Raw genomic sequence first — 26,996 nt, 5'->3', positions numbered from 1 at the left:
GATTCCACTTCTCCTGGTAACCTGTTCCAATACTTAACTACCCCTAGAGTTAGAAACTCAACTCTTCCCTGATGTCTAACCTAGCGTTCCCTCGCTACAGATTCAGCCTTGTTCAGCTGCTTGGTCCTTTCTCCAGTGGACGTGGAGAAGAATTGATTCCCACCCTCTTCGTAACAGCCGTGAGCTCATCCCAGCAGATTGTTCAGTTACTGGCGTTTTGTAGCCCTAGCCAATGTCAGTGCGTCTTTTTGTGCTGTCATCTCTCCAGCAAGCAGGTGGGCAGATGCCGACACTCCGGGGGGTGCAGACAATAAGAGAGATGTTACATTTGCCGGTTCTCATAAACTGTCACTTTAAAGAGAAGAATAACAAAAAAGAAGGGTGAACAAAAGCCAATTGCAGAGCAATAAAACGGCAAATGTTTGTCTTGTCTTGAAATCTGGAACGCTTCACTCGTTTTTAACATATCTGCCGTGCCTGGGGGCATTCCGGCCACTCATCAAATCTTCCCGGCTTATTTTTTGTTAATATATTGCACAGGCCAGGAGACTTTTAAAAAACAACAGACCAGATTCTCCTCTGGTGTAAATCAGCATTTCTCCGTTGAAATGAATGGCACAACAATCGTTTACATCCGCTGAGGATCTGTATCATAATTTTTTGCTCACACAGATACCTCTTGCGCATGCAGAAGTGGGTTCTATGGGCACCCCCCCGCTGCGTGTGCATTTTGTCACACTGTGCACTTTTGCGAACTAGTCCAGTGTGCAGAGCAGAAGAGATTTGACAGAAGTCATTAGAGATGCACTAAATACCTTTCTACTGATTAGATTTAATTGTTGCCTCTCTGTGCATTCTGCATAATATTTTCCAGAAATTAATTACACCAGTAAATATATCTTTGGAATAGATTATTATATATAATCAAGAGTGCTTTAAAACAGTGAACTGAATCTATGTTATTACATCTATTAAATTTAAGAGTATTTCTATAGCAATCAAGGAACTGCCATCTGCTGTCAGCCCCGTGGTCCGTTTAGCCCCCTGGCCAGGACAGATGTTTCGGAGGAATGTGCGAGCGATACCAGAGTGGACCATTATGGAGTCTGTTTTGGTTTTGTCCTGAAGCATGAGGACAACCCAACCCGTCTAAAACAGCTGTGGATTTTCTTGGTATCCTGATTCTTTTCTGACCTCCTACTAATGCCTTGAGATCAACATCTTGTGACGGTGAATTCCACAAGTTGGTTATATGTTGATGCCTTCCTGTTGGCTTCAGAGTTACCATCTTTCAATTGTATTGAATGTCACCTTGCTCTTCTGTCCTAAGAGAGACCATCTAGCCAGGAGCGGCCTTAGATGAGCTGCTGGCAACTGGTTCCCCATGCGAAATGCGTGATCGGTGCCCCCGCCTCCAAAGCCCTCAACGGCCGTTTATCTTGGCGCCCTAGGCGATGCCTAGTTCACCTGTACTGACAGGCCGCCACTGCAATACAGTGCCCGGTTTAGCGTCTCTGCCCCGTTTATTGTTCTGCATGCCTCTCTCCCAGCGATGGGCAAGCTAGGCTAGTGAGTGGGCTATTGCGTGGCCCTCCTTCCTCTGAGTGGGCTGCCAGATTGTCAGAACCAAGCTGGTCTCCCGGGCTAGGGCAGTTTTGCTCACGGCGCGGGCGTCCCTAGGATTAGCGGGGCGTGCCAACTGAGCCGCAGCAGCGCTGGGATTGGGCGCAGAGGGAGCGCCCGGCTCTCCCAGTCAGTGCTGGGTGCAACCAGCCTGCACCTGCCTTTGGTTTAAGTAAGTGCCACTTTAGTAATACCGCTAGGGAATAAACGACAGACGGAAACCAGCAGAATCTGGCAACCTTGCCACAGTCCACACCTAGAATGCCACGCGCGGATCGTAGGTTGCCCACGCGCGGATCGTAGGTTGCCCACGCCCACTGCTGAGCTCTCTCATTGCCAGTCTCATTCTCTCTTCAAGGCTTGAATTGTTTCCACGCCTGTCTCTGAATCCTCGCTCTTTCTAGATCCTTTTACAGGCGTCGGGGGCCGAGAACTGAACATCATATTCCAACTGTGGGCGTCCCATTCCTTTAGGTAATGGGGTTCGGGTGTGTTCAGTCCCATTCCTTATGCACCCTGACGTTTGGAGCACAGGGGACATGTCACTGATCGCACCAGGATGCCGGCTGTGTGCAGCCGCAGCTAAGTCAGAACTCCGTTCTCCGCGGGACGATCCTTCTTCCCTGACAGACGCCTGCAGGAGATGCATGCAAGCGACAAACGAGGCTGCAAAGCTCCTTGATTTCGTACAGCTTGGCATTGAGGCTGCTTGTATGTCTTGTTCCCTGTGTGTCTGTTTAACAAAGCGCAGGCAGAGTTTGTGACCATCTTGCCAGGCCATACGGGGTCCCTCTCCCGGCTGAGGTGCCTCAGGGCTGGCTGGGACACATGGCAAATGGTGTTTTGTGGCTTGTGAAGGGTAAATCCATGATTGGAAGCGGCCCAGCAAAGACGGTTCTGTCATTTTTGTCCAATCGTGCTGAAAAGAGAGCTCATCAGTGACCCCGTGACACAACGTTGAGAACAAATGTCTCTGGAAGGCTCCGGGTCGTCATTCTCAGGCAAAGGGGATTATTCCTGGGCTCCCGCTCGAAAGCCTGGTGTGCTGTCAGAGATACAGCAGGCCTCTGAAGTCAATGGGCTTAGCCGCGTCGTTAATAGGCGGCTGGGAAAAGCAGGGGCTTTTGTGTAATAGATTCAGACGCTGCCTCAGTCTGTCGGCCGGGTGCCTTTTCCAAACGAGGCTCGTTTATCTCTGCACGTCCTTGTGCCCAGTCCTTCCACACACCCCTCCCCTGAGAGCCGGAGCGGTTCCAGAGCTGGTGGGAATCCTCAAGGGCAGTGGGTTCTGATTGCCCCCCGAGACTCCAGCATTCGCACGGCATGGTAGGCGCCGCAGGGAGTCCCGCCTCTCCAGGGGAAACGCCAGCTCGGTTTGGTCGCGTCGGAGACAGCCGCGGGTGTCCTGGCCAGCATCCCCTCCCTCAAAAGCCAGCGGCCGAGTCATCCCCAGAAGCCAGGGGATGTGTGAATTTGGCCCTCGCATGCTGCTGTCCAAGGCTGCGTGTGACCTGTCGCCAAGCGAGCACAGCCCCAGCTGGCATGTCACTGTCCAGCCCGTTCCTTTGCACTCAGCCAGGTCTGGTACCCGAAAGCGATCCCGGCCCCTCTGGACTTCACCTGACCTGGGGACAAGCCGCATTCCCCTTGTCGGGAGCCAGTTTGTGTCCGAGCGGGTGGGATGGCCATCGCTTCCACGGAGTGCTTGGGCGAGGGCCCTCGTGGCTGCCGGGCACCCCCAGAATGGTCGCTGTGGGGCTGCAGACGCCCCGGCTTTCACCTTCCTCTGTAGCATGGGGCACAGATCACTTGCTGGAGGATTCTCTGCATCTTGGGGGCTTTAAACCATCATTTGAGGACTTCAATATCTGAGATCTAGGTGAGAGGATTATTCCAGGAAAGGGTGGGTGAGATTCTGTGGCCTGCACTGTGCAGGGGGTCAGACTAGCTGATCATAATGGTCCCTTCTGACCTTAAAGTCTATGGCTGTGTCTACATTGGCATGATTTTGTGCAAAAACTTGCTGCCCTGTCTACACTGGCGGGGAGTTCTTGCGCAAGAACACTGACGTTCGAATGTGTGAAATCAGGGCTTCTTGCACAAGAACTAGGATGCTCCCGCTCAGGAAAAAGCCCTCTTGCGCAAGAGGCCAGTGCAGACAAGCAACATGAATTTCTTGTGCAAGAAAGCCCGATGGCTAAAATGGCCACTGGAGCTTTCTTGCGCAGGAGAGCATCTTGCCAATGTAGACGCTCTCTTGCTCAAATTGTTTAACGCAAAAACTCTTGCGTTAAAAGTATTTGCGCAAAATCTTGCCAATGTAGACGTAGCTGAAGAGTCTGAGTCTATTAGAGGTGCCCTGCTGTTCTGCACCCACGCTGGAGCCCAGGACTGGGTTCCCGTTCAGCCCCTGCGGTTGTACCTGGAGATAATCCACTTCCTGTCCCAAACGGCCTCTGAAACATCGGCCACAGCTCCCCCTGGCAGTGGCTGCCTTTCCCGGGTGGGGGAAGAGTCTCAGGCGTGGAGGCTATTTTCTCGGTCTCATCTATGTAGACGCCCCCCCCCCCCCTTCGCGGCAGAGGCCGTCTCTGGCCACGGTAAAAGCCAGAGGCAGAATTCCCATTGGCGGCCATGGAGTGAGGCTTTCACCTAGCACAGAGGGACCCTGATCTCTGCAGGAGGCTGTTAGGCATCGTTAGGATATAAATAAATAACGGCGATGGCAAAGGGCTCTGGCATCCTCTGGGATGGGAGACCGGGGATGTTGTTCTGCCTTGGCACGATCCTTATCGCTGCTGTGATAGAGCGGGGGTGGGAACCTTCTTCTACCCGAGGCCACTGGCCTATGGAAAAAGTGGGGGGCCACACGCAGCCCTGCTGTGGAGGTCTAGGACCAGAAATGAGGGGCTCAGGGTGCAGGAGGGCTCCCGCTGGGGGTGGGGGTTGGGATGAAGGGTTTGACGTGCAATAGGAGGTTCGGGGCAGGGTTCCCTCTAAGCTGCGCGGCAGCCCAGCGTCACAGGTCCATGCACGGAGCCCCTCTGACTGGGCGGGGCTGATTAATCCCCTGTGATGCTCGGCTCCCCCCCAGCGTAGAGGGAGCCCTGGTTCTGGGCGGGGCCAAGGGGTTTGGAGAACAGGAACAGCCCCGGGCTAAGGCTGGGGCTGAGCTATGAGGGTGATATTGAACTTGACGTTGTAACGTGCTTTGAAATCCACCTGTTAACCGCAAAGGAGAGCTGTTCCCCTCTGCAGACAGTCAGGGGCACGTTGTCTTCTCGACGCGAAGCCAGCGGCTGTCCTGCACCAGCGATGCACTGGGCTCTGTACCACAGACCGTGGCTACCAGCCTTGTAATTTCAGGCTAGGTTACAGTGCGTGGAAGAGGAACGTGTAAAATCAGAATTAATGAGGCTGTTGCACAAAGTAGCTCCATGTGACTGTGTTGGCAACGGCAGTTCGGCATTCAGATCCAGGGCTGTGAGAGTCTGAGGTGCCACCGACACCTAAACCAAACACCCGCCCACACGCGGGCGCTCGCACATTGCGTCGCCTGCAGACATCGGAATGTGATCTGTGAGCAAATGGAGTGGTTTTTATTTAACGTGGGTCAGTCCATGGAGCATGAGCCATGCAAGTGAACAGGGCCTCAGCTAACGCAGCTGGGGGAAGCCGGGGCTATTGGGATATTTTGTATCTGAAGTAATAACATCGACTTGCTTCTGTCTACGTATCCAGTCTGGCTTCCTCCATTCACTCCCCCTCGGTGCCGTTTATGTCTTCACAGCCATCCCGCGCCTTTCCCCACCCCAGTTTTTAAGCATGGGGCATGCTCCCAAGTTTGGTCTAGCCAATCGCTATCCTGGCTTCATACCCTCCCCCGCCGCAGTGCCTAGCGCCACCACAACAAACCATGGGCGAGACCCTCAAATGGTGTCAGTCGATATCACCTCCAAGCCGACGGGTCTGATTTACACCAGCTGAGGATCCGGCCCTGGGCGCTGAGCCACGATGCCACACGGGTACCCGCGCCGAGTACTCGTGTCGTCTCACTGCTGTGGGCCACGTCCTCCCTCGCCCCATTGGCTCCAGACCCAGTTGCTGCGACATGTTTAAAACTGCATGGTAGGAGAGGCAGGGGCTTTAGGCCTGGGTCTGGTCCCACAACTTGTGCAGCCCTTTGCACCGGTGCAAAGCTGGGGGTGGAATGTCACCAATCCAGAGTGAGGGGCATTTTCACACCCTCTCTGCACTGGTGTAAACGGCTCTGCCAGGTGCAGAATTGGGCTCTGTACCTGATTCCCCACATCTCTGCTCTGCTCCCGCGACACCGCTGGTGCTGTCAGTGCCCGCAGTGCTCCGAGAGGCTCTCCTGTGATGCAGCAGCTGGCCCCGGCAGTCTCTCCCCAGTGGCGTTCCTTATTGTGCCGATGCTTCCCGTGGGTAGCTGCCGAGTGTGAACGGCGCCCTCGAAGGGGTCGGGGCGCTAAAGATGGACCCCTCCAACATAGCCGGGGCGCGAACGTTTTAGTGGTAACAACTCACGGGGGCGTGGGAGTGGGGAGGGGCAAAAGCGATTGTCACCAGCCTGCCCCCAGCAGTTGTGATGTGCCTGAGGCTGCCCCACATTAGGTGGGTCAATGCCCATCTGTCCCAAAGAGACTCTGCCCCGCCTCGTCCTACGCACTTAGCTCTTCCCTGCGCTCACTGATGAGGTCTTGTGTCATTCCAGGCAAGTTTCACGGGTCACTGCTCCCGGCCAATCGGCTGTACTTACAATGGCGTCCGCATTCTGCGATGAAGCCGGGACGAGTAGGGAAGCCGATCCAGGGGCATTCTTGCACCTCCCCCAATCACATTTCAGTTGTGTTGACGTTCTCATGCCTCCTTTTCTATATTTGCTTTCTGGGCGAAATCCGCCCCTGTGTGTTTAGCCAACGCACAGCTTAGGCCTTGCTTAGCCCTCGTCATGGACTGTGGTTCAGATCCATCCTCATGTTAAGCAAACTAATGTGGCCAGTCCTTTAGTGCAAACACAGGATCCTGTAAGCCTCACCTCTGTGTCTGCGTGGCTGAGAAACACACACTCTGCTCTTGCTTCCAGTGCGCCGCCTGGTATTCTGTTCTGCGCTCCACTTGGGGTTCTGACTCGCCCCTGCATCACTGAGCTCAGACTTCGGCTCTCTGAGCCTGCAAGGATTTCCGGTCATTAGCAGAGAGGCCGAGACTTTAAAATCACCTTGGTGATTCTGAAACCAAATCCCTGGTAGCATCGCTGCCCCGGGAGGCTTTGGAAATGTCAATCCAGGTGCATTTCTGCTTCTCTTATACCCCAGATTTGCACCTTGCCTTCTCTTCCACTGTTCGTCCCTGCATGTCTCTTGCCACGCTTAGTTTCGTGGCCTGGTCTCCATCTCGTATATTCCACATGCCTTTTCTTGTCCTGCTGGCTGAACATTTTTCTGTGTTGAGAAGAACCCCCTGAAAGAGAGGTGTTTGGAGATACGTTTAGAGCGAAAATGCACGTTGCTGGGTAGCAGCAGCTGCTTTAAGTCTTTGGGGCAAGCGAGCAGGAAACATAGTGCGGGGGACACGCCATTTGCGTGGAGAATCTCTGGGAGTTGGCACGCCTCTGGTGTCCAGAAGGCCAGTCCTGGCATGAAGTGCAGAGAAGCATCTCGGGAGTTCTGTTCTGGCCTCTCCTGCCATGTGCTAGCTAGAGGATATGGAAGAGAAACCTGTTTTTGTAAAACTGTTCTGAAGACCTGCAGCCCCCGTCACTCTGCTACGACGAGCGTGTGCTCTGTGCACTTCTGCTGAGAGATCCATGCTTTGTTCGCCTAAGTAGCTTGTCTCGTTTTCTGATTCGTTGCTGGCACACTCAGCAAAGGAAATAAGTGGAGGAAATTGTTCCAAGAAGGTGGATTTCTCCCGGGGTAGGGGGTAGATTGCAGGGTAAGTCGACAGCAGTGGCGTTTGAGAGCACGTGTCATACTCTGTGTTCCCTGTAAGCTGTGCGATTGTGCAGCCGCTCAGGAGAGATTTGAATGCCACCTGGCTGATTAGCAGCGTGCCCACAGCGAGGTGTTTTGTTTCTGTTAGTGGTACACATACGCACCTGCCTCAGTGCACAGAAAATATGAATTCCACACATGGCCAGAAAAAATCCTCACATGGATGGAAAAGATTACAGGGAACATTGGTCACGACTGGTTTATAGAGTTGCTCTTTTCACTGTACAATCGGGCATCCAGTCTCAAGGAGGGAGAGCCAATCTTAGGCCTTGTCTACTCTTACCAGGAGATTGGCTCTGTGGGGATCCATCTCTCAGGGGTCAATTTAGCAGGTCTAGTAAAGGCCTGCTAAATCAACTGCTGATTGCATTCCCATCGACTCCAGTACCACTCTTAACTGAAAGAGTAAGGAGAGTCGATGGGAGAGTTTCTCCCATTGACCCTCTGCCATGGGGACACTGTGGTAATTTGAACTAAGGTGCATCAACTCCATACATTATTCACATAGCTGGAGTTGCATCCCCTCGTCCAACATTTCCCTAGCGTAGACCTGGGCTGAGGGCAGGATACCTCAATACTGTGAGAGAGCATGTGTTGTGCTATAAGGGACGGGCTTTCCCCCTGAAGCGTTCCAGGTTTTTTTCTTAACGTCCTAATGTTTGGACTCCTCTGTGCACCCTCTGGAGGTGCCTGAGCCGGCCAGAGCTGCTGACTGGGGCCGGCTCTGGGCTGTATGGGGAGGGGGTCACGTTTCTCTGCTGGCCCTGTTCCATGCTGGCAGGGAGGTTGCACGGAAGACCATGTGTCGGGATTGGCCGTGGTCCACACGGGATGAGCTGCGTGGAGGGGGGCTCGTGCTGGGTCTGGCTGTTGTCGGACGTCCGTCAGGGCTGGCTCTCGTGTGTGTGTACGTGTGCGGGGGGGCTGTGTGAAAGGACGCACGCCAGGGCCGGCTCTCGTTAACGAGTGTTTTTTCGTTTGTCGGTTCAGAACTCGCCCTTGCCCTCAGCTGCTGCCTGACCCGATCACGCTCCCCCGCCACCCTCCCCCTGGGAGCCCAGTTGCCTCAGTGGCACAGCCCTTTCTTCTCCTGCCCACGTTCTTTTCCCAGCATCTCTGGAAGGGGGCAGCTTTGCCTTCCAAGTCCAGCCCTCCCCCATGACCGCATGGCCCCGTCCGGCCACAGAGCGTTGTTAGCATGACAGCGAGCCCCCAGCGCTGTGGCGGCAGGGAGGTATTTTTAGGAGAAATCCTTTGTGGTTCCATGGCAAAGTCACATCACAGGCCTCGCGTCACTTTGCAAACACCAATTAGTCTTCCCAGCCCCTCTGGGGGCAGGGTCGGTATTGTTATCCTCCCCAGCGGGGAAACGGAGAGGCAGGGAGTGACTCACTGACAGCCTGGGAAAGGATCAGTGGCAAAGCCAAAGGCAGAAGCCAGGAGGCTTGGTCCTCAACCCCCACCCCTCTTGCCCCCTTTTTTAAGAATAGCGTGTGACTCCCTGCAAGGAAATTCTCTCTCTCTCTCTCAAACTCGGGGTGGGGAGGGGCCGCTGCCCCACACACAGATCAGTCGGGGGCCACACACAAGTGGGAAGCAAAACACAAAACCCCAGACCCTCACTACGTGGGCCCCCACTGAGGAGGAGAAAGACCCTCCCCACATTTCCCTCACGCACCAGAGCCGGGGGGGGGGGGGTAAGGGTAGTAGATTTTGTGTGCCCAGCACCATGGGGGACCAGCGGGGGTGGGGGGAGCCCCGAGCCTCGGGCCAGATCGAGACAAGTCTTCGGTTCCCTGCCCCCGTTCTAACTGAATAAATTCTCGGGGCGTGAAATCAGGACAAATTCACAGCTGCTTACTTGGACCCTAATTCTGAGGGTCCCGAGCGCCCACGACCCCCTTTGCTGTCAGTGGGAACAATGGGACGCTCGGGATTAACTCTGGAGAGGTAATTCAGAAAGACTGCCAGGTTCACAAAAGCTGCGTTTGTTCTGGAGCTGAAGGGCCTCGTCTGGAGAGGCAGTGCGGTCCAGTGGTTAAGACGTTGGCTGGACAGCCAGGAGAACTACGTTCTGCTCCCAGCTGTGCTACTGTCCTGCTCTGGGACATGCGCAAGCTGCTACATTGCTTGGTGCCTCGTTTTCCCTCTCTGTAAAATGGCTGGTTCTTTGGTTCTTTCCCAACGGTGCTGCTGTTGAAACCTGCTTGCAAATGTGGTTTGGACGTCCCGTCTACTGAATATCAGTGCATGGGCATGAAGGTAGGAGGTTACGGCTTTTGCAATGGGAGAAAACAAAATGCAAACGGAAACGATGTATGAAAAGCAGCTGGAAGGAGCAGCAAGTGACCCTTTAATGTTGAGTGTTTGAAACGCTTCACTGTCCTCTAAATGCACAGTGTCACGGTGGGGGAGATATCCGAATGCGTGTGCTTAGCTCTCCTCTGGCAGAACTGATGTCAGTCTATTTATAAGCTCCAGTGTGTGCGGTGGATGGGTGGGTGGGCGAGGAGGAGGAGGAGGAGGAAGAGTTAAATAGTCTCCAAGCTGGAGAGCCGATTGAAGATCATCTGATAACATTAGGTTGGTGGCATCCGCTGGAAGAAAGCCGACCTATTTAACGGAGTCCACACCTCCCTCCCCACACGCGGGCAGAGCACAGTCACCTGAGGACAGGGGCTCTGAAAACGCGACTGTCGCTTTAAACCGAAGCCCGGCTCGGAGCGGGTCGTTGGCGCTGTCTACATTTTTCACATGGCTGAGCGCTCCACATAAATCTTCGCTCCGGCAGCCTGCAAGGGGAGGTAGCTGGGGAGAGCTCTCTGGGGCTGCTTGCAGTAGCTAACGGGCATCAAAGCGGCAGCTTCTCTCCACAAGTGCTTCCTCTACGGGGGGCGATTGCTCGGGCGCTTCCAGATGTGACCGCAGCTGCTTTGGTGGGAATTTGTTGCTGGGCTCAGTAAGTAGCACTGTGTATTTCTGTTCGTGGTCCTGCGTGTCCTCGGGAGGGACTGAGGGGCGAGGAGAAGTTTGTTGTATGTGTAGAGGGGGGAATGTTGGGGTTTGGAAATTGTTTTTCAGAATCAGAGTCTTTGAAGTTGGCAAAAGCCCCTTTGGTTTGAACTTAATTGTACCCCAGCTGCGTGTGGCTTTCATTTATTCTCCCTCCCCTCCCCTCCCCGCTGCCAAGCCTCGGGAGAAGCCCGGGTCAACGGCAGCGTGGGGATTTTGGTGCCTGGGTGCGGACGCTGGGTGCGTTTCGGAGGCGGTGAGGGGTGTCCGTGCACAGAGGGGGAGGAAGCTGAGCGGTCGTCGCTGGGGGTTACTGGGGGTGATACGGAAAGCCCCTGAAAAGGCTTCACATAAGCGACGGCACGTGGAAGAGCCCCTTTGAATGTGTGTAAAAGGCCACGGCGTTAGCCCGGGGAGCATTGGCGCGAAGCGGTTCAGCGCTGGCGGCTGCAAATCCAGATTTAGGGTGCAAACTCCAGGCAGCGCGTTCGCCTGTCAAACCGACAGAAAGGCTTGACCCCAGGGGGCCTCCCCCCGCCGGTGTTCCCTCCTCAGGCTCCCTTCAGCGCCTCGGCTCTGTCTGCGCCGTCTTGCTCCGCGTCTGCTTTCTGTCCAGCGGCAGGTTTCCAAAACAAGTTAGTCGGCGAAGTTAGTTCGGCGCCCGAAGCAGCCAGCGTGCGTCTCTGACGCTGGTGGCCAATGTTGTAACGCGGTCCCCTCGCCCCGAGCTCCGCTCCTATCTCCCTGGGCTCGCCTCCTGCCAGGCCTGGCCGCCTTCCAGTGCCTCGTGAAGTTAGTGGGAGCGGCCGGTGCCTGCCACCATGCCAGGTGTTTTCCTTTGCAGCGCTGAGCCCTTAACTGGCAGGTGTTCGGGAAGATAAGACTGAGGGAGACTCCGGTGGTCCTCAGGACGTGGCTGGCTGGATCTAGGGGCACGTCCTCACTCCTGCGCGCTCACCGGCAGATCTGAGGTAGATCCCCCGTCAGAGAGGATTAAGTAAGTAGCCACGGAGGGCAAGGTGGGCAAAGCAATGAAATACGAGCTTGTGAAGCTGGGACAAAACACCCTCGGGGGACGGGGCACGTAAATTGTTATGCTCTGCCTGGAATGGGGCAGTTTTTAGTCCCCCTCCTCCTCCCTCCTAAAATAAGGAAGGAGAGTGTGTAAGGGTCTCAGGTCTCTCTTTGGGAGGCGCAGCTGATGGCCGGCATGAGACCCTGCCTAGGGAAGGGGTCGAGTGAGATTTACTTGCACTACTGGCGCGCTCCGGTGTATCGGTGCAGGCGTATTGTGTCTGATCTTACGCCACCGACCCAGTGGGGCGGGGGTTGCTGCTGACTCCAGGCGAGTCAGGACTGAGTCCCTTGAAATCTGGTGATGGAGGGTGCACTAGACCGAGGGACACCAAAAACCAGGCCTTCAACGTGGAGTTTTTGGAACGGTTTACCAGTCAAGAAACTTGCCACTGTTTTAATTTCCGTTCTGTATGCCCCGTGTGTATTGAGAAGGAATGACCTTTCATCCAAAATACAGACATTTCAAATGGCAGTGAAAAGGCTTTCGAGACTTGAGTTTCTGCTGGCTGGGCTTACGTTTCATAACGAAGCAAACTTCTTTTGGTAGGGGTGGGAATCAGGATTCTCCGGGGCCCCTTAATGGAACTGGTGCTACAAGGGGCTGTCACGTGTGCAGTCAGAGAAACGAAGGCTAGCTATTTCCATGAATAACGAGCACATCTGTAGCTGCATTGGGTGGATAAACACCGTTTAGAAGGGGTATTAGCTTTTGGGTTTCCTGGCATAAACCAGCCCCATGCTGATGGGAGTAGGAAGAAACTGCCATTATGGACTTCCCGTTCCTTAATTCTCAACTAGTTTATTTGACTTGGCCCTGAAGCATCCTATGCTGTCAAAGAAAGAACGCCGGATTAGCTCAGCCATCCGCTGTGGTCCACACTGACAATCCCTGTGTTGTCGGGAGGGTTTGAGAGCCTCCATACGGTGTCAGGTCGTTGGACAGATGGCAGAATCGCTGTGTGAAGTTCCGGGTTTAGGGAGAGCAGACTATCTGATCTTTCTGAACTTCAAATCTCTGACCCTCCAGCCCACGGCACGTCAGAAAGTCACTCGGTCGCATCTCATGGTTGGAAAGTGGCAGGAAAGTGGGACAATTTTTCTTTTAGGGTGGGGATCAACAATAACCCTTCCTCCCCAAACTGTATCCCACACCAGCCTCTCTGGCTCGCTCCTGCTTCCTGTTTGACTCTGACGGTGTCAGAACTAACTTTAAAATGTTGTGGAGGCAGCAGGAAGCTTTGTGGGAGAAGCCGCAGGAGTCAGAACCATTTGGCTGGGGTATTTATAACTGGCAAGCGATGTGCCCGCGCTTATGAGGAGGAAGCATTTGCAGCAGGAAAGCTCCTTGGCTCTTTGCAGTGTGAAGTTAGAAACACCCGTTGCTTTTGGGGGAGATTTATTTTTAAGCCATCGCTACCCCCCTTGAAGATTGAGCCTGAAAAGTTTTCAGATTTGGGGGTGGGCTTTCTTCTTTTTTTTTTTTAACAAGAACATGAAACTTTTTCGGTTTTAAAAAACTGAAGAGTCACCCGTTTGGGATTCGTTTTCTTAGAAAGCTCAAGCGACGGAACAAAGCAAATGTTGCTGGCTTGGCTGAAAAGCCACCGTTTCGTGGGGGGGAGTTTCCATAAAGAATGTTTGACCAGCTCTAATAAAAGTCTCTAAAGGAGACTGAAACTTTAGGCATCGTTCTGAGGAAATGTCATTCCGAAGCCCCAGTGGGCTGTATGGATCAAAGTGTCATAAATGGGGTAAGAATGGTGAGCAGCGTTTTCTGTTGATCACACCAGCAAATAAGAAGTGTCACTGATGGCAATTAGCAGCTTTTCTCTAGCACCTGAGGATCTCGAAGTGTCTTCACAAATATAAGGTGCTCAGGGAAACTCACATGGCTTAGACCGGTGGTCTCCAGCCTTTTTAAGCATGAGATCACTTTGTGAATTTAAATGCAATCCGGGATCTGCCTCACCCCCAAACACTCTGGCCCCGCCTCCTTCCCGCCCCTTCTCCAAGGCCCTGCTCACTCCATCCTCCCTCCCTTCCCCATCCTCACTCACTTTTAGCAGACGGGGGCCAGAGGGCTGGGGTACAGGGGAGGGGGATGCGGACTCTGAAAAGATTTGGAGTGTGGAAGGGGTTCTGAGCTGAGCCCGGGGCAGGGAGTTGAGGTGCAAGAGGGGGTTCAGGGTGCTGACTCTGGGAGGGAGTTTGGGTGCAGGGGGACTCAGAGCTGGGTGCAGGAGGAGTTCAGGACTTGGGCCAGGGTTTGGAATGCAGGCTCCAGCTGGGCACTGCTTACCACAGGTGGCTTCCGGGTGGTGGTGCAGGGGGCTAAGGCAGGCTCCCCCCTACTCTGACCCTCACCACTCCCAAAAGCAGCCGGCAAACTCTCTCCATCCCTGTCCCCCCTCCCCGCTCTGCGGAGATGGGGTACAGGGGGGAAGGAGGGGCACCCTGACATCAGCAGCCCCTCCACTCCTTCCTGTGCCCCATTGAGAAGGCAGCTGCAAGGCAGAGGGCAGGACCAACAATGCAGTGCTTAGAGGGGCAGATGAAGTGCCGCATTTGACGGGCCAAACCTGTCAGGATCACCTGTCACAGGCTCCAAGATCTGCCAGTAGATCCCGATCGATTGGTTGGTGACCCCTGGCTTAGACTGTGAGTCCCAGATCAGGGACGAGAACCCAGGAGTCCTGCCCCCCCCCCCCCCCGCCTGTAAGCCCGAGCGTCTGACCAAGCTTAGGACATGGTTGGCCAGTGTGACGTTCCTCCTTCCACTGCTCCTCCAGGATTCAACTTCTTCCTGGTTTGTTCCCACTCCCTCTGGCTCTTGGTTTTCTTGCGGCACCCCTGCCTGCTCCCCTCTCCTGTTGTGAGCTGTCGGAGGAGCTCCCGCCGTGGGCCAGGTGCTGTCAGCACAAGAAGGGAGACAGAATCCCTGCCCCAAGTTGCTCCCTGGATAAGGTGAATTTTAATTCTGGCCCTGCCCTGCTGGAGTCGGTTTGGGGATCGGTTGGGCGGGCCTGGCCGGCCGTCAGCGCCACGTGCTGCGCAGACAGGAGCAGCGGGCCGTGGCAGCCGACGGACAGAGGCAGCTGCGTGTGGGGTTCGGCCCCACCAGCTGCAGGGTTCCAGCTCTGTCTCCTCCTCCGTTTCACTCCATGATGCTGGACATCTTGGAGAGGAAGGAACCAAGCAATGGGCAGGTGTAACGGCCCGGCGCTGCCGTTCGCAGCAGATGAGTCGGCTCTCCCGGGCTGGACAGGAACAATTGCTGAGTGAGCTTAGGGTCCTTCCTTTGGCCTGGCCCCTGCACACCTCTGTGTATCTCAGCGGTGGGCCACCCACGTGGGGCCCTCCTGGGTTCTGTGTGTGGCCCACGAGACCCTTTGTTTCCTGTTGCCCGTGTGCAGAACTGCCAGATTCTGCTGGTGTTTGTCCGTGTCGGGTTTTTCCTACCAGTATCACCGAAGTGACCCGCACGTACAGCCAGGGCACGTGAAGTGGGATGGGGGGACAGTTGCACCCAACATTGCGAGAGCCGGGCGCCCCCTCTGCAGCCAGTCACAGCGCTGCTGCGGTTCCATCGGCACCCCGCGAATTCTAGGCACACAAGCGCAGTTACCAAAACTACCCTGTCCCGGGAGACCGTCTTGGTTACGACAATCTGGCGGCCCCCTGAGACGGAGCAGGGCCCCTTGTGAGCCTCAGTTGCCCCTCTCCTGGTCTAACCCATCCCTCAGGGAATCAGGGATGACACCAGCCGAAGGAGAGGCCTTGTCTGAACCCAAGCCCCGGGCTCGTGCGTATGTGTTCGCCAGCCTGTTCAGAGTGCAGCGCTGGGCGTGTGTCCAAGGAAGGCTGCCCTTGGCCGAGACACAGTGGGGCGGGGAGGGGGCAGACGGAGCCCATGCGGCGTGTGCTTCCCGCTGGGGGACTCTGCTTTTGTGAGAGAAGGCAGAGGTGATTCAGGGCCTTGGAAAACCATGGTTGTGGCAGCCGAGGGGAATCGCCAAAGGGATTTAGGCGCACAAGTGCTATTGAAAGTCAGTGCTACTCGGCGGATGCATCTCTTCCATGCTCCCAAAGGCCCTGATTCAGCAAAGCCCTGAAGCAAGTGCTGCAGCCGGCGTTCAGCGTGCGCGTCCCTGATCTGCCGAATTTCCCCGCCTGGGCTCCGCACAGCTGCCACTGCAGTGACTTCCCAAGGCACGGAAACCCGCTTCGCTTTCCCCTCAGACGGTGGCCCTCAGAGCCGGGCAGCCCGGGGCCCTCCCGGGGACGTTTCCTTTGCAGCACTGTCAGCCTGGCCCTGGGCTTGTCCACTCTCCCCTGTGAGCGTCCACACTGCACCATAAATCCGGGCTCTCGATCGCTGGATCCGGATCTCCCAGCCTAACTATGCGTCCACACGGCAGCATGGCAGGGCTTGGACCAAATCTCAGCAGAAATCGAGCTCCGGCCCCCCGCCCCCAGCAGGGCCCTAAGCCTCCGGCCCCAGGTGCTGGCTGAACTGAGCCAAACTGGTTTGTGTGTGGACCGAAGTGCGGTTTGGGCTCAGATTTGTATCAGAGTCTGGGACCGGTAGGCAGGTAGGGTTGCCAGGTGACCGGTATTCACCTGGACAGTCCGGTATTTTCGCCTCCTGTCTGGTAAAAAATGCAGAGAATACCAGACACCTGAGATGTCCGGTATTTTCTGATTTTTTTTTTTTTCCCCCAGCCAGGAGGCGAAAATGCCGGGCACCTGGCAACCCTACAAACACTCAGCACCCAGCCTCCTCCCCCACCCCCGAACCCACCCCGGCCCCCAAAACCCCCAGCCCCCCAACCCTAGCCCCATGCGTACCTGGTTCCGCAAGGCTGCCGGGACAAAATGGCTGCCAGCAAAAAGACCAAGGGGAAGCAATGACTCCCCTGGGTCTTAGTGCTCAACCGCTCCCCTGTTCCTGTCCCTGCACTCACTCTTAAAGGGGACATGCTGTTTTATTTAAAAAAAAATGTCGCTTAAGTCCTTGGAGTTCTTTTTTTGCTCAACAACTTTGTTCCTCCCCCCCCCCCCCCAACAGAATTTTTCCCCAGTGTTTTTTTTTGGTGGGGGGAGGGGTTCAGTATTTTTGTTTCAACCATCTGGCAACCCTATCGGCAGGGCGCCGAGCCAAGTGTGTTGGAGGAGTCCAGAGGTTCTCAAACTAGAGCTTTTGGACTACAAGAGCAGTGGGGAGCCTGGTGGCTTCTATCTCGGTGTTTGTTCAGCCCCCAGCCCCCCGATCCTGGTATAATAATTCCAAGCCGAATGCCGTCAGGACGAGACCGGGATAAGGGGGAGTTTTAGGGCTAGGTGGCCTCGGGAGAAGGGGGCCTCACTCCCTTTTGACTTGCTGCTGAGGAGGTAGATGTCTCTGAACCCCCTAGGCCTCTCAGCCTGATTGTCAGAAGTGCCACACCCCCCGGGGAGTCGTGGGAGTGCAGCATCGCTGCAGATCCTCAGCACATGCGAGAGGGTGACTCAGAGACACCCGCTCGCCCGGGCGCTCGCTGTTCCATGTATTTCCCGTACAGCAGCTGGTGTTGTCTCCACCTTGCTTACAAAACAGCAGATGAGCGCGGCCTGCTGATCACTTAGGGGAAGCCGTTCGCAAAAGCCTGGATGTCTTCAAAGGAGGGGGGCCTATTTCAGGTGAGCGGCAGGGTTTCTGCAGCCCGCTCTGGACGCCGATGAGCAGCCGGGTGGCATGAAATGTCAGTCCGACGAAGCGGAGGGGGCCTGTGACTTTCGCCAAATGCAGCCCCCCCGCCCCCCCGCTGGCTGGGTAGATCTCGCCCGGTCCAGCCAATTGAGGCTCCGTGAGGGGAGCCCATGGGGCCATCCTACCTTGTTCTCACCAAGTAGGACACCCCCGACCATGCCCATGGCTCCATTCCGCGCTGGATTTTCCTTGCGTTCAGAGGGCAAGAGGAGAGAGGGTTTGTAGCAGAGCTACATGGAGGGGGCTTCAGTCCTGGGTGACAGGCCCAGCTGGAATTTATCTCCTCTTCAGGGCCCAGCCACCTGGCTGAGCCCAGAATATTTTGTTTCAGGAGCCCCTTAGCTTAATAAACACTCGTCTGGTTTTCATGTGCTTCCTGCCGTCCCCGGAAGAGGCAAAGGAGCCGCCTCGGAAAGTTTCCCTTCCTGAAAGAGAGACCCAGCCTCCTTCTTCGGGTCTCCCAAGCTAGGTCTACACTACGGAGTTTTTGCACAAAAACGTGCGGCGCGTCCACACCTCAAGCACGTTTTTGCACTTGTAAAACGAAAGAACAGAGAGGTTTTGGCAGAGTTGGTATTCCTCCTCCTATGAGGAATAACTCCCTTGTGCACAAGAGTTCTTGCGCAAAAAGGTGTGCGGGGACAGGCAACGGGTTTTTGGCACAAAAAATGGAAAAAGCACCGGGGCCCTGGTGGCCGTTCTGTGGCTAGCTATCAGCGCTTCCTTTCGAGAGAGCGGCCATGCAGTGTGGATTCTCTCTTGCACAAAAGCCCATCGTTTTTTTAATGCGCTTTTGCAACGTGGATGGTCTCTGCCACAAAAAGTTTTTGCGGAAGATCTCTTCTGCAAAACGCTTCCTGTGCAAGAGGCCTGTAGTGTAGACATAGCCAGGGCCGGCCCATGTCATTCGTGTGCCCCGGGAGCGTGGCATGCGTGGTGCCGCCCCTGCCCGGCCTGGCAGCCCTGCGCCGCGCCCCCTACAATGGGGCGCCCCGGGCGGTAGCTACGCCAGCCCGTGGCTTGGGCCGGCTCTGGACGTAGCCCCACAGAGTAACAACAACAGGCCTCCTACCAGCCCCTCCTGGCACCAAAATAAATCTCTGCGGGGGGAGACAGGAATTGAAGCTTGTTTCTGAACACAAAAGAGACACCCAGGGCCTGAGCCGATGACCTTTGACATCGATGGATTTTTGCATTGGGCCCTCAATGCTGCAACGGGGCGTTCGGAAAGATAAACTGCCGATTGCGAGTCTAAGTAAAACGTGGATATTTTCTGTATCTGATCAGCAGGACCAGTAACTCGTTACTGGGCATCCTGGGCCCTGGGAATCAAGGTCTTTGGGTTCCCATTCCCAGATTTGTCACTGCTTTACCGTGCGGCCTTGGGCAAGTCGCTTGGCCTCACTGTTACCCTTAAAAAGGAGGCGGGGGTGTTACTGACCTCCCGGGGCATCGTGAGTGAAGACGGGTGAGTCACATTTTCAAAAAGTTGCCGCGAGTGCGAGTCTTTAAACGGGCTTGCTCCGGTTGTGCTCACGCCCCGGTGTGTTTCCGTTCTGGGAGTGTTCGAGTGCTGCGGCTTCACTAGAACAAATGTTTGTGGGAAACCAATCTCCAAAGTGCCCAGGCAAGGCGGTGAGGAAGTGGATTTTCAATCGATACGCTTAAGCGTTCGTGCTGGAATTAAGTGTAATGACTCCCCAGGGGCACACTCAACAGGGTTGGAACCCCGCCCGGGAGCGCGGCCGCCCTCGTGGATTGGGGAAACACTCGGGACCCCCCGCCAAAGGAGACCCCGCTCGCCCCGCAGCGAAAGGAGTCGCTGCAGGCTTTGGCGGGGAGAAACCATCTTTTAGTGGAGGGAATCAATCCGCAGACACTGCAAACTGCGGGCGGAGAAAGAACCTGGCTTAGGCGGGTTCCTCGTTCCAGCTGGGGCCGCGTTTGAGCGAGCGCTGGGAGATCCTGCTGCAGGAAGAGATTTTCTTTCCTACCATAAAGGCAGTACCCCTCCCCCCCAGACTTCGTCCATGTGAAATCCATCTAGGGAAGCACAGACCCACTTGGCCGGTCTCGTTGGCAACGCTTCCCCGGGCTGCGCCGGGCCGCAGGTGCGCCTTGTGCAGATAAGTGATGAGCCGCTCCCAAGAAAGGCCCGTCTGCTGTCGGGAAGGCTCATTTATCATCTCCTCGCCGGCCGGCCTTGTAGAGGTCACTGGGGAAGGGCGAGGACTTCTCACAACAGGTTGGGACGGAGGCTGCCTGGGAAGGGCTCGTCTCATTTTTCATCGTTATGGTTCCGCTGAGGGCGCTCGTAGACAAGGTCTAATTCAGGGATGAAAGAGCCGGGGCGCTGGGGACCGGCCCTGCAGATGAGAGCGGCAGGTCCCAACGGGTTCCCATGATCAACTTCCCAGCATGGAGGGCGCCATTTTGTAACGCTACATTTTGTAATGCTACAAAATGGCATCCGCACACTCTTGAGGGCGACCCCTCCCGCGGCCTGCACTGTGTCGGTCCGGCTCTCTCCTCGGCCGAGGCCGGGCAGGCGGGGAGGGCTGAGGGAGCCAAGCCCTCCGAGCACAGTCCGGTTTTAGCACTTTCATCACAGACGTGCTGGGCCAGTGCCGGGCAAAGCCGGGGCAGGGCGAGCCCCTCGGCCGCAGTGGGAGGTGTTGTGAAAGGGGGGTTCACTGGGCGATGGATGCGTACGAAAGAGAGGGATGAATAGCACTGGCTTGGGCCAGCAATGTGCGAACGCTCCCCCCGCCTCGCCCTGCCCGTGTCCCGGGAGCCTGACCCGCACCCCTGGCTTTTCTCCGGAGTTCCCTGCCCTGCGATGCTCCCTGCTAGCCCAGCCCTGAATCCCGGAACGGTGCCTCCCTCTCGGAACCTGCCTGAGCATTCCCATGCCGTCCCCGCACCCGCCGCACCACCCCGCTGGCTCTTCCCGTCCTCGGCTCCGGCACAACATCCCCTCCCCTGGGCCCTGCGTGAGCAGAGGTTGCTGGTCCCCGGAAGCGGCGCCATGCTTTGTGACAGTGTCCAGGAACTCGTTGTATTCCACACCCCGGCGAGTTCTGAACTCGGCTCTCTGCGGGGCACGGCGTCACTCACTAGCCTAATGTTCCCTCCCCTCAGATGCTTCCCCGATGTCTCCGCGTCTGAAGTCAGAGCCCTTCTCTAGGCCAAAGGCAACTCCCGGTTACACTGGGGCGACCCCGCTGAACCGAAGTGGCTGAGAGCAGCCTTTCTTCTCCCGCTGGAAATGTGGGTCACGCAACCTGATGCAGCAGAACTGTAATAAATGCAGCACGTCCTCCGTTTAAACCCCAGCACGCTTTGATTTCCAGGGTGTCGCTATTATTGGTTCAGAGGCTGGCTTCCCAACTCTCCATTTTATTAGCACAGGGAAGGGGGGGTTGTTACTTTTTTTTCTCTCCCTCCCTGATCAGCTCCCAGATTGCTAATGTTCCAATGCCTGGCCTGTTGCTAATTTTGACAATGCCCTAAATAGAAGGCAAGCGTATCTCGTCTGGTTTGCTTAGCATAAGAGAAAATTATTTTTCTTCATTTACTGAACCAAAACCAAGGCTTTAACCCCATCGTGGCAACCCTCTTCTGGGGCTTTTCCATCTCCTTCGCAAACAGCCGAGCTGCCCTTCCTCACAAGCGTCCTTCGCCTGTTCCGAAGGGCTAGACCGGAGAGGGGCCCACGCCAGAATCCTTGGGTAGCGTCTCCTGCTCCAGACTAGGTTCCACAAAGGACAACCTGTAGCATCGAGGTTTGCTGAGAAGCTGACGGGCGTCCCAGCCTCAGCAAAGGAGCCAAGCTCTGACTTCTCTTGCTTTGCTGGCTTGACCTCAGTGCCCTTGACATTCACGGAGTCCTTGCCGCTAGGCAGCCGTTGCTTGAGATCTTGAAGGAGTTGAGGCCTCTCTCTGCTGCCCTCTCCGTCTTCAGCACCCTGTGCTAAAAGGGCCAGGCCTGGAGGCTGAATGCATCCGTCCAGTTCCCTTGGTGCTGATTTTTCTGCCGCTCGCCCTGTTCCCTGCCTGGGACGGGGCTGCAGTCGCTCCAGAAGCAGAGCACTCAGCCGGGGTGCGGAAGGTAACGCGGAGTGTGAGCTAAGCTTTGCCTCGCCCAGGAGTTCCCCTCCACTGGCCAAGCTAGGAGCCCAGTGGTGGTATCCTCTAGTGGGAATCCCCGTCCTGGGGAGTGTGATGGGGAGAGTTGATGGGCTTTAGGTAGAAAATAAACGCAGCTGCACTTGGCTGCATGAGCGAAGACCAGGAAGACGGCAACACTTCGTCTTGTAACCCGGGTCCGTGGGAGAAGCAGATTCTGAAGATCAGAGCTGGGGACTAGGAGCCAGGACACCTGAGCTATGTCTACACTCGCGGCTTCTTGCGCAAGAAATGTGCAAACGAGGCTAAGCGTGGAATATTGCCGAGCCTCATTTGCATACCTAATGAGCCGCCATTTTTGCAGAAGAGGCTCTTGCGCCAGAAGGAGCTGTCTACCCTGCCCCTTCGTGTGCGAGAAAAACCCTCTTGCGCAAGGCCGTTATTCCTGAAAATAATCAGCGTCGCAGCCTTGCGCAAGAGGGTTTTTCTTGCGCAAGAAGGGGCAGTGTAGACAGCTCCTTCTGGCGCAAGAGCCTCTTCTGAAAAACATGGCGGCTCATTAGGTATGCAAATGAGGCTGGGCGATATTCCACGCTTAGCCTCGTTTGCACATTTCTCATGCAAGAAGCCGCGAGTGTAGACATAGCCCTGGATTCTCTTCTTGGCCCTGCCAGTGCCTCACTGTGCAACCTTGGCCAAGTCACTTAACCCCTCTGCGCTGCAGTCCGTAACGCAGGGCACAGATCCAGCCAGCCTCTCAGGGATGTTGTGAGGAGAAAGGAGCTGACGTCTGGAGATGCCCTGGAAAGCCTAGAAAGCAAAGGGTTGCCTGGGGAGAGCTTTGAAGGGCTGTCTGAGGCGCTGCTGGTGCATTCAAGAGCAAATCGCCAGCAGGGCATTGCACTGTGGAGCGGAGCCAGCTGGCTTCCCTGGGGTCCCCCACGTCTCTTGAGTGCACCCCAGCTCCCCGAGCGCTGCGAGCCTGCTTGGTGCTTCCCAGAGCCGTCCTGCTCCAGGAGCTGCCCATCCCCGCGCAGCCCAGTGGAACTGGGCGGGTGAGCTGGACACAAGCCAGCGCCATGTGTAGAAGCCGCACAGCAGAAGCGGGGCTGTAAGATGGACTTAGGCACAGGCAGGTAGCGAGCGCCGGGTGACCTTGTCTCTCTCGCCCGAGGGCCCGGCCTCGTTCGGCTTGGACCCGCACCGCTTCGATTGTGGTCCGGGAACGCTGTGCCGGGGTGCGGCTCGAGAGCCACTAACGTGGGCACTAAAAATCCTTTCTCCAGGGCAGGGCTCCACAGTGCCCCGCTCGCTGGCCTGGCCTGCAGGGACCCACCTCTAGCAGGGGAGAGAAAGGGGGTTGTTGGCAGGGCCGTCTTGTTAATCGCCTCTCTGCTGGGGCAGCCCCCGGATGGCTGCACAGGTCAGTCCCCGGCTCCGCCACAGCCACCCTGTGTGCAGAGCACTCACCTCGGTCTCATCCCTTTGCCCACCCTGCGCCTGACTTGTCCATTTAGGTCAGAACCGCCTCAGGGCCGCGCCCCTCCTCGGGCTGGGTGTCTGTGCCGCCTACCACCCTGGGGACCGGATCCTCCGAGATATTTAGGCCCCCTCCGCTCCCTGATTTCAGGGGCCTTTGCTTTCAGTGGGAGTGAGGTGCCTAAAATACCTTGGTAGAGCTGGGTCCTCTTAATACTCATAAAAAACGATCGCTTGTCGGTTTTGTGCCGCCGTTCCATTCCAGCCACCAGCTCATATCACATGGGTCCCCCTCCCCGCAAAATCCGGTTTTGTGCTTTTGCCGTGGACCACACCGATTTCACGGGGGGAGACGGCGCTTCTCAGACTGGGGGCACTGACCCGAAAGGGAGTTGCAGGAAAGTCACAAGGTTATTTTAGGAGGGGGTTGCGGTATCGCCCCCTTTGCTTCCATGCTTCCTTCAGAGCTGGGCAGCTGGAGAATAGCGGCTGCTGACTGAGGGCTACCTCTGCAGGGTGGCAAAACCATACTAGGCCTTCCTTGCGGCTGGCAGGGCGCTGCCTTCAGAGCTGGGCTCACGGCCAGCAGCCACCGCTCTCCAGCTCTGAAGGCAGCGCTGCCACCAGCAGCAGCAGCGAAGTCAGGGTAGGAGTAGTGAACACCCCTCCCCCCAACTCCTTGGGTCTGGGCCCCTATAATTGCATCAGACTGATATAGCACAAATCATGACATTTACCGTTTTTACCGTCCTGTGACCGTAGGGCCCTGCACACGGGCCACTGAGTGGATACCAGAGAGTCGTCCTTGCCCGCTGGTGTCATCCATTGCTTCCTGTCGCCTATGACTGGGCCGTGTGATTGTACCAGATCATCCCCAGCACAGTTGGAGCCCCCCGAGCCTGGCAGATGCCTCTTTTCATTTCCTAATTTTACATTCAGTTCTGAGTAATTCCGAGAAATCTGCTGCTTCGGCTGCATTTGGCTGGGCGGAAGAGGGGACTCTGTGTTTACTCCATTAGCCCAGCGTGTTCGGAATGGCGTGCAAAACACATCTGTCTGGCCTGGACTCGGGCACGCCGCAGGGCTTGTGCACGGAGGCTTTGGAAGCAAATCTAATATCCCGCACGGCTTAAATATAGCCCTGCCTGGCGAAAGGGGCTCATTTGGGCTCCCCTGCTGGAATTGTTTTCCTGAAGAGCTGTAATTGAGTGGCATTTGCAGCCTGGTGATTGTTATAACCAGTGGTCTCCTGCGGATAACAGAACCGAAGGAAGGAGGCTTGGAAGCTCCAATTGTGGAGGTCTTTATGGCAGTCTAAATTTAGCTGGCTTGAGAGGCGCACGGGCGGTCTCTGCGGACGGGGCTGAGAAGCTTGCAAAGGAAGAAAGGGGAGACGGGGCCAGCACACCAGACGGGGTTCTGTGTGATTCCCGGTGGCCCATCTTGTTCGCTGGCATCCTGTATCCCTCTCTGAGCTCCGCCTCAGTTTCCCCTCTCAGGATGCTAAACTTTCCACGCCAGGGCCCTCCTCGGCCACATGTAGAATAGGCGGCTGTGTAGGGCGCCCCAAAATTTGGGGCACCGCTGGGTCTTCACGTCCACCCTCCTGCCTCTTGCGAGGCACCTGCTCCCTCCAACGGGGATGTAGTTCTCCGGAAAGTGACAAAGCCTGACGGAGCGCTTAGCAGAGCAGCAAGCCTGGGAAACAGCCGTTCGAGCGGTAATGAGCGTCACAGGCCTTTCCCAACCCCAGGTCTACATGGTCGGTTTCTTGACTTTACCGGGAGAGCCGACAGGGCCTTCGTTTGAAGTGTGCTTTCAAATATTTCATCAGTGGCTTGCTGGAGATTATAAAATCGCAGCTCAAAAAAGCCCTTGCTCCCCCCGGCTGCAGACAGGCACAGGGCACCGGTTTAATAGTCCATACATCCTAGGGATGGCTCTGTTTCCACGGGCTGACTCCCCTCACTTTCCCGTGGCTGCTCAGGAACCCAGCCCCTCTCCCGTGGCCGGGCCACGGAATCCCTCCCGCTCTCAGAATCGCTCCTTTAGAACCAGCCTCGCCTCCCAGCCACTGTGCCCTCCTGGCGGGCTGGACGAGAACGCCTCCGTGCGCTCACGATGCTCCGGCGCAGGGCAAGCTTTCGGCCCATTGCTAGGAGCCCCGAGGGCGGTTGGAAACGCAGCCCCCGCCAAAGGCGGCTTGGAAGGCGTCCAGCGTTCCCGGGGTCAGCGCGCGCAGGACGGAATAATTTAGCGGAGCGGCTCGCCACACAGCTTCCTCGGTGCAACGGAAAGGAGCAGTGGCCGCTGCAGTCCTTGGACCTTTGCACATACAGCCCTGGGGGAAGATAACTCTGCCAGGGTGTACGGCACGGGGAGGGGTTGGTCTTTCTTGCCGCGGCATTTCCCCAGAACTGGGATCAGCTGGGGACTCCCCTCCTGCCCCTTTGAATCACGGGGAGGTGGCTGTTTCAAAGGGGCAGGGGAGCCCATAGCATGGAGCCTGGGGTCAGCGGGGGACTGAGAGTCCCCCGCTGACCCTGGCCTCCATGGCTTTGAAATGTACAAGAGCCCTGCTGGGAAGTGCCTATCGACTTGTTGACTGGTCGATGGAAATTCCATCGTCTAGTCGACTAGTCAATTAGCTGCATTTTAACATCCTTAGTTTAGAGCAGCCCCCAAACTGCTCTGACCTATCGTCTGGCTGGGGGCGGAGCCACGCAGCGATTCAAATAACGCTGACTCTCTCCGGCAACTCCACTCTGCAGCTCCGAGCAGCAGGAAATCGGGCCTCCGCTCGGCGTAGGGCAGGGCAGGGAACCTGTGTGGACGCCACCAGTTGCAGAGGCAAGGAGTTGCTTTGGATTGCTCAATTTCTTCCGGTTTCTTTCTTTGCAGAAAATCAGCCGGCCCCCTCCCGACGAGGAATGCTTCTTTGACCTGCTGAGCAAGTTCCAGAGCAGCCGAATGGATGACCAGCGCTGCCCGCTAGAAGAAAGCCAGACTGAGGCTACCGAGGCTGCCGCCACCTCCGTTCCTGCCCTGGAAGAACGAATCTGTAAGCATTTGGGAGCTCCTGTTAGTGAGGGCAATGGCATGGCTGCAGTGTTGCCAGGTCTCGTAAAGTTACACTGAGTCCTGCAATAGCTGGCGTTTTCTTTTAAATCCCCAGCTCCCGGAGTCAGGGGGATGACGTGAGACTCAAAACTTTCCTGCTTTCAGAGAAAAGCCTGAAAAGAGGAGCCCTCTCGGCTCGAGGACCAAGACACAACTAAAAAGACCCCTAAAATGCCCCTCTAGATAATCATGATATTTTAAGCCACGCTTGTGACTTTCAGCACCTGACACTCAACTTTTTAAGGGGAGGCGCTGACAATGCACTTTCCTGGTCCGGATGAAACGTGCTGTAGGCGCTAAGTATTACTGATTGTTCAAGCAGTCTTGCAAAAGCCTGGGGCATTTGCTGTGTGTTTTGATGGGCAAGTCGAAGACTGTTTGGGTTTTTTTCACTGGTGTCTCTGTTTGGTTTTTGTGCGTCTAACTTTGTTCGGCGCTTCAATCCCGTGATGAAAGATGCAGGGGAGAAAGAGACACTATAGGACGCACACAGAGCAAGGATAGGTGGATAACTGTAGGGAGATCACAGGTAGCCGGGTGAATAGGTAGCTAAACTATGTGGAAACTAGATGGCAGAGGTCTCACCATAGAAAGGCTAGACAAGGAGATCGGATGCCTGGACTGGTCTGTTTTCGTGGCCATTTTGCAAGGCAGAGATGAGACGTTGCATTTAAACAGTAATTAGAAAGCCACAGTGGTTGCAGAGACAAGTGTCCAACCCTTCGTGTTAAAAGCCATTTCCACGGCGCTTTGTTTGTGCCCTCTGGTTTTGATCAAACTCTGCCGTTTGG

At 56.0% G+C, this 26,996-nt stretch overlaps 1 protein-coding gene across 8 annotated transcripts in view; it reads left to right on the top strand.

Annotated features, from left to right (window-relative positions):
* GPSM1 (G protein signaling modulator 1) overlaps nt 1-26,996 on the top strand; it is a 159,425-nt gene that overhangs the window by 124,702 nt on the left and 7,727 nt on the right. For 6 of the 8 annotated variants that reach the window (XM_075905594.2, XM_075905593.2, XM_075905590.2 and 3 more), the window contains one exon: nt 25,987-26,146. In XM_075905594.2, the coding sequence (XP_075761709.2) occupies nt 25,987-26,146 (160 nt within the window). Of the gene's footprint in view, nt 1-10,219; nt 10,600-11,514; nt 11,650-25,986; nt 26,147-26,996 lie in introns of those variants that run through there. The other 2 variants (XM_089772913.1, XM_089772914.1) reach the window with 2 other exon arrangements.

Source organism: Pelodiscus sinensis, chromosome 23 (genome assembly GCF_052426305.1).
Source record: "Pelodiscus sinensis isolate ZL-2025 chromosome 23, ASM5242630v1, whole genome shotgun sequence".
Taxonomy (NCBI): Eukaryota; Metazoa; Chordata; order Testudines; family Trionychidae; genus Pelodiscus; species Pelodiscus sinensis.
The sequence above is the reverse complement of the archived record's forward strand: the minus strand, read 5'-3'. Positions and strand labels throughout refer to the sequence as shown.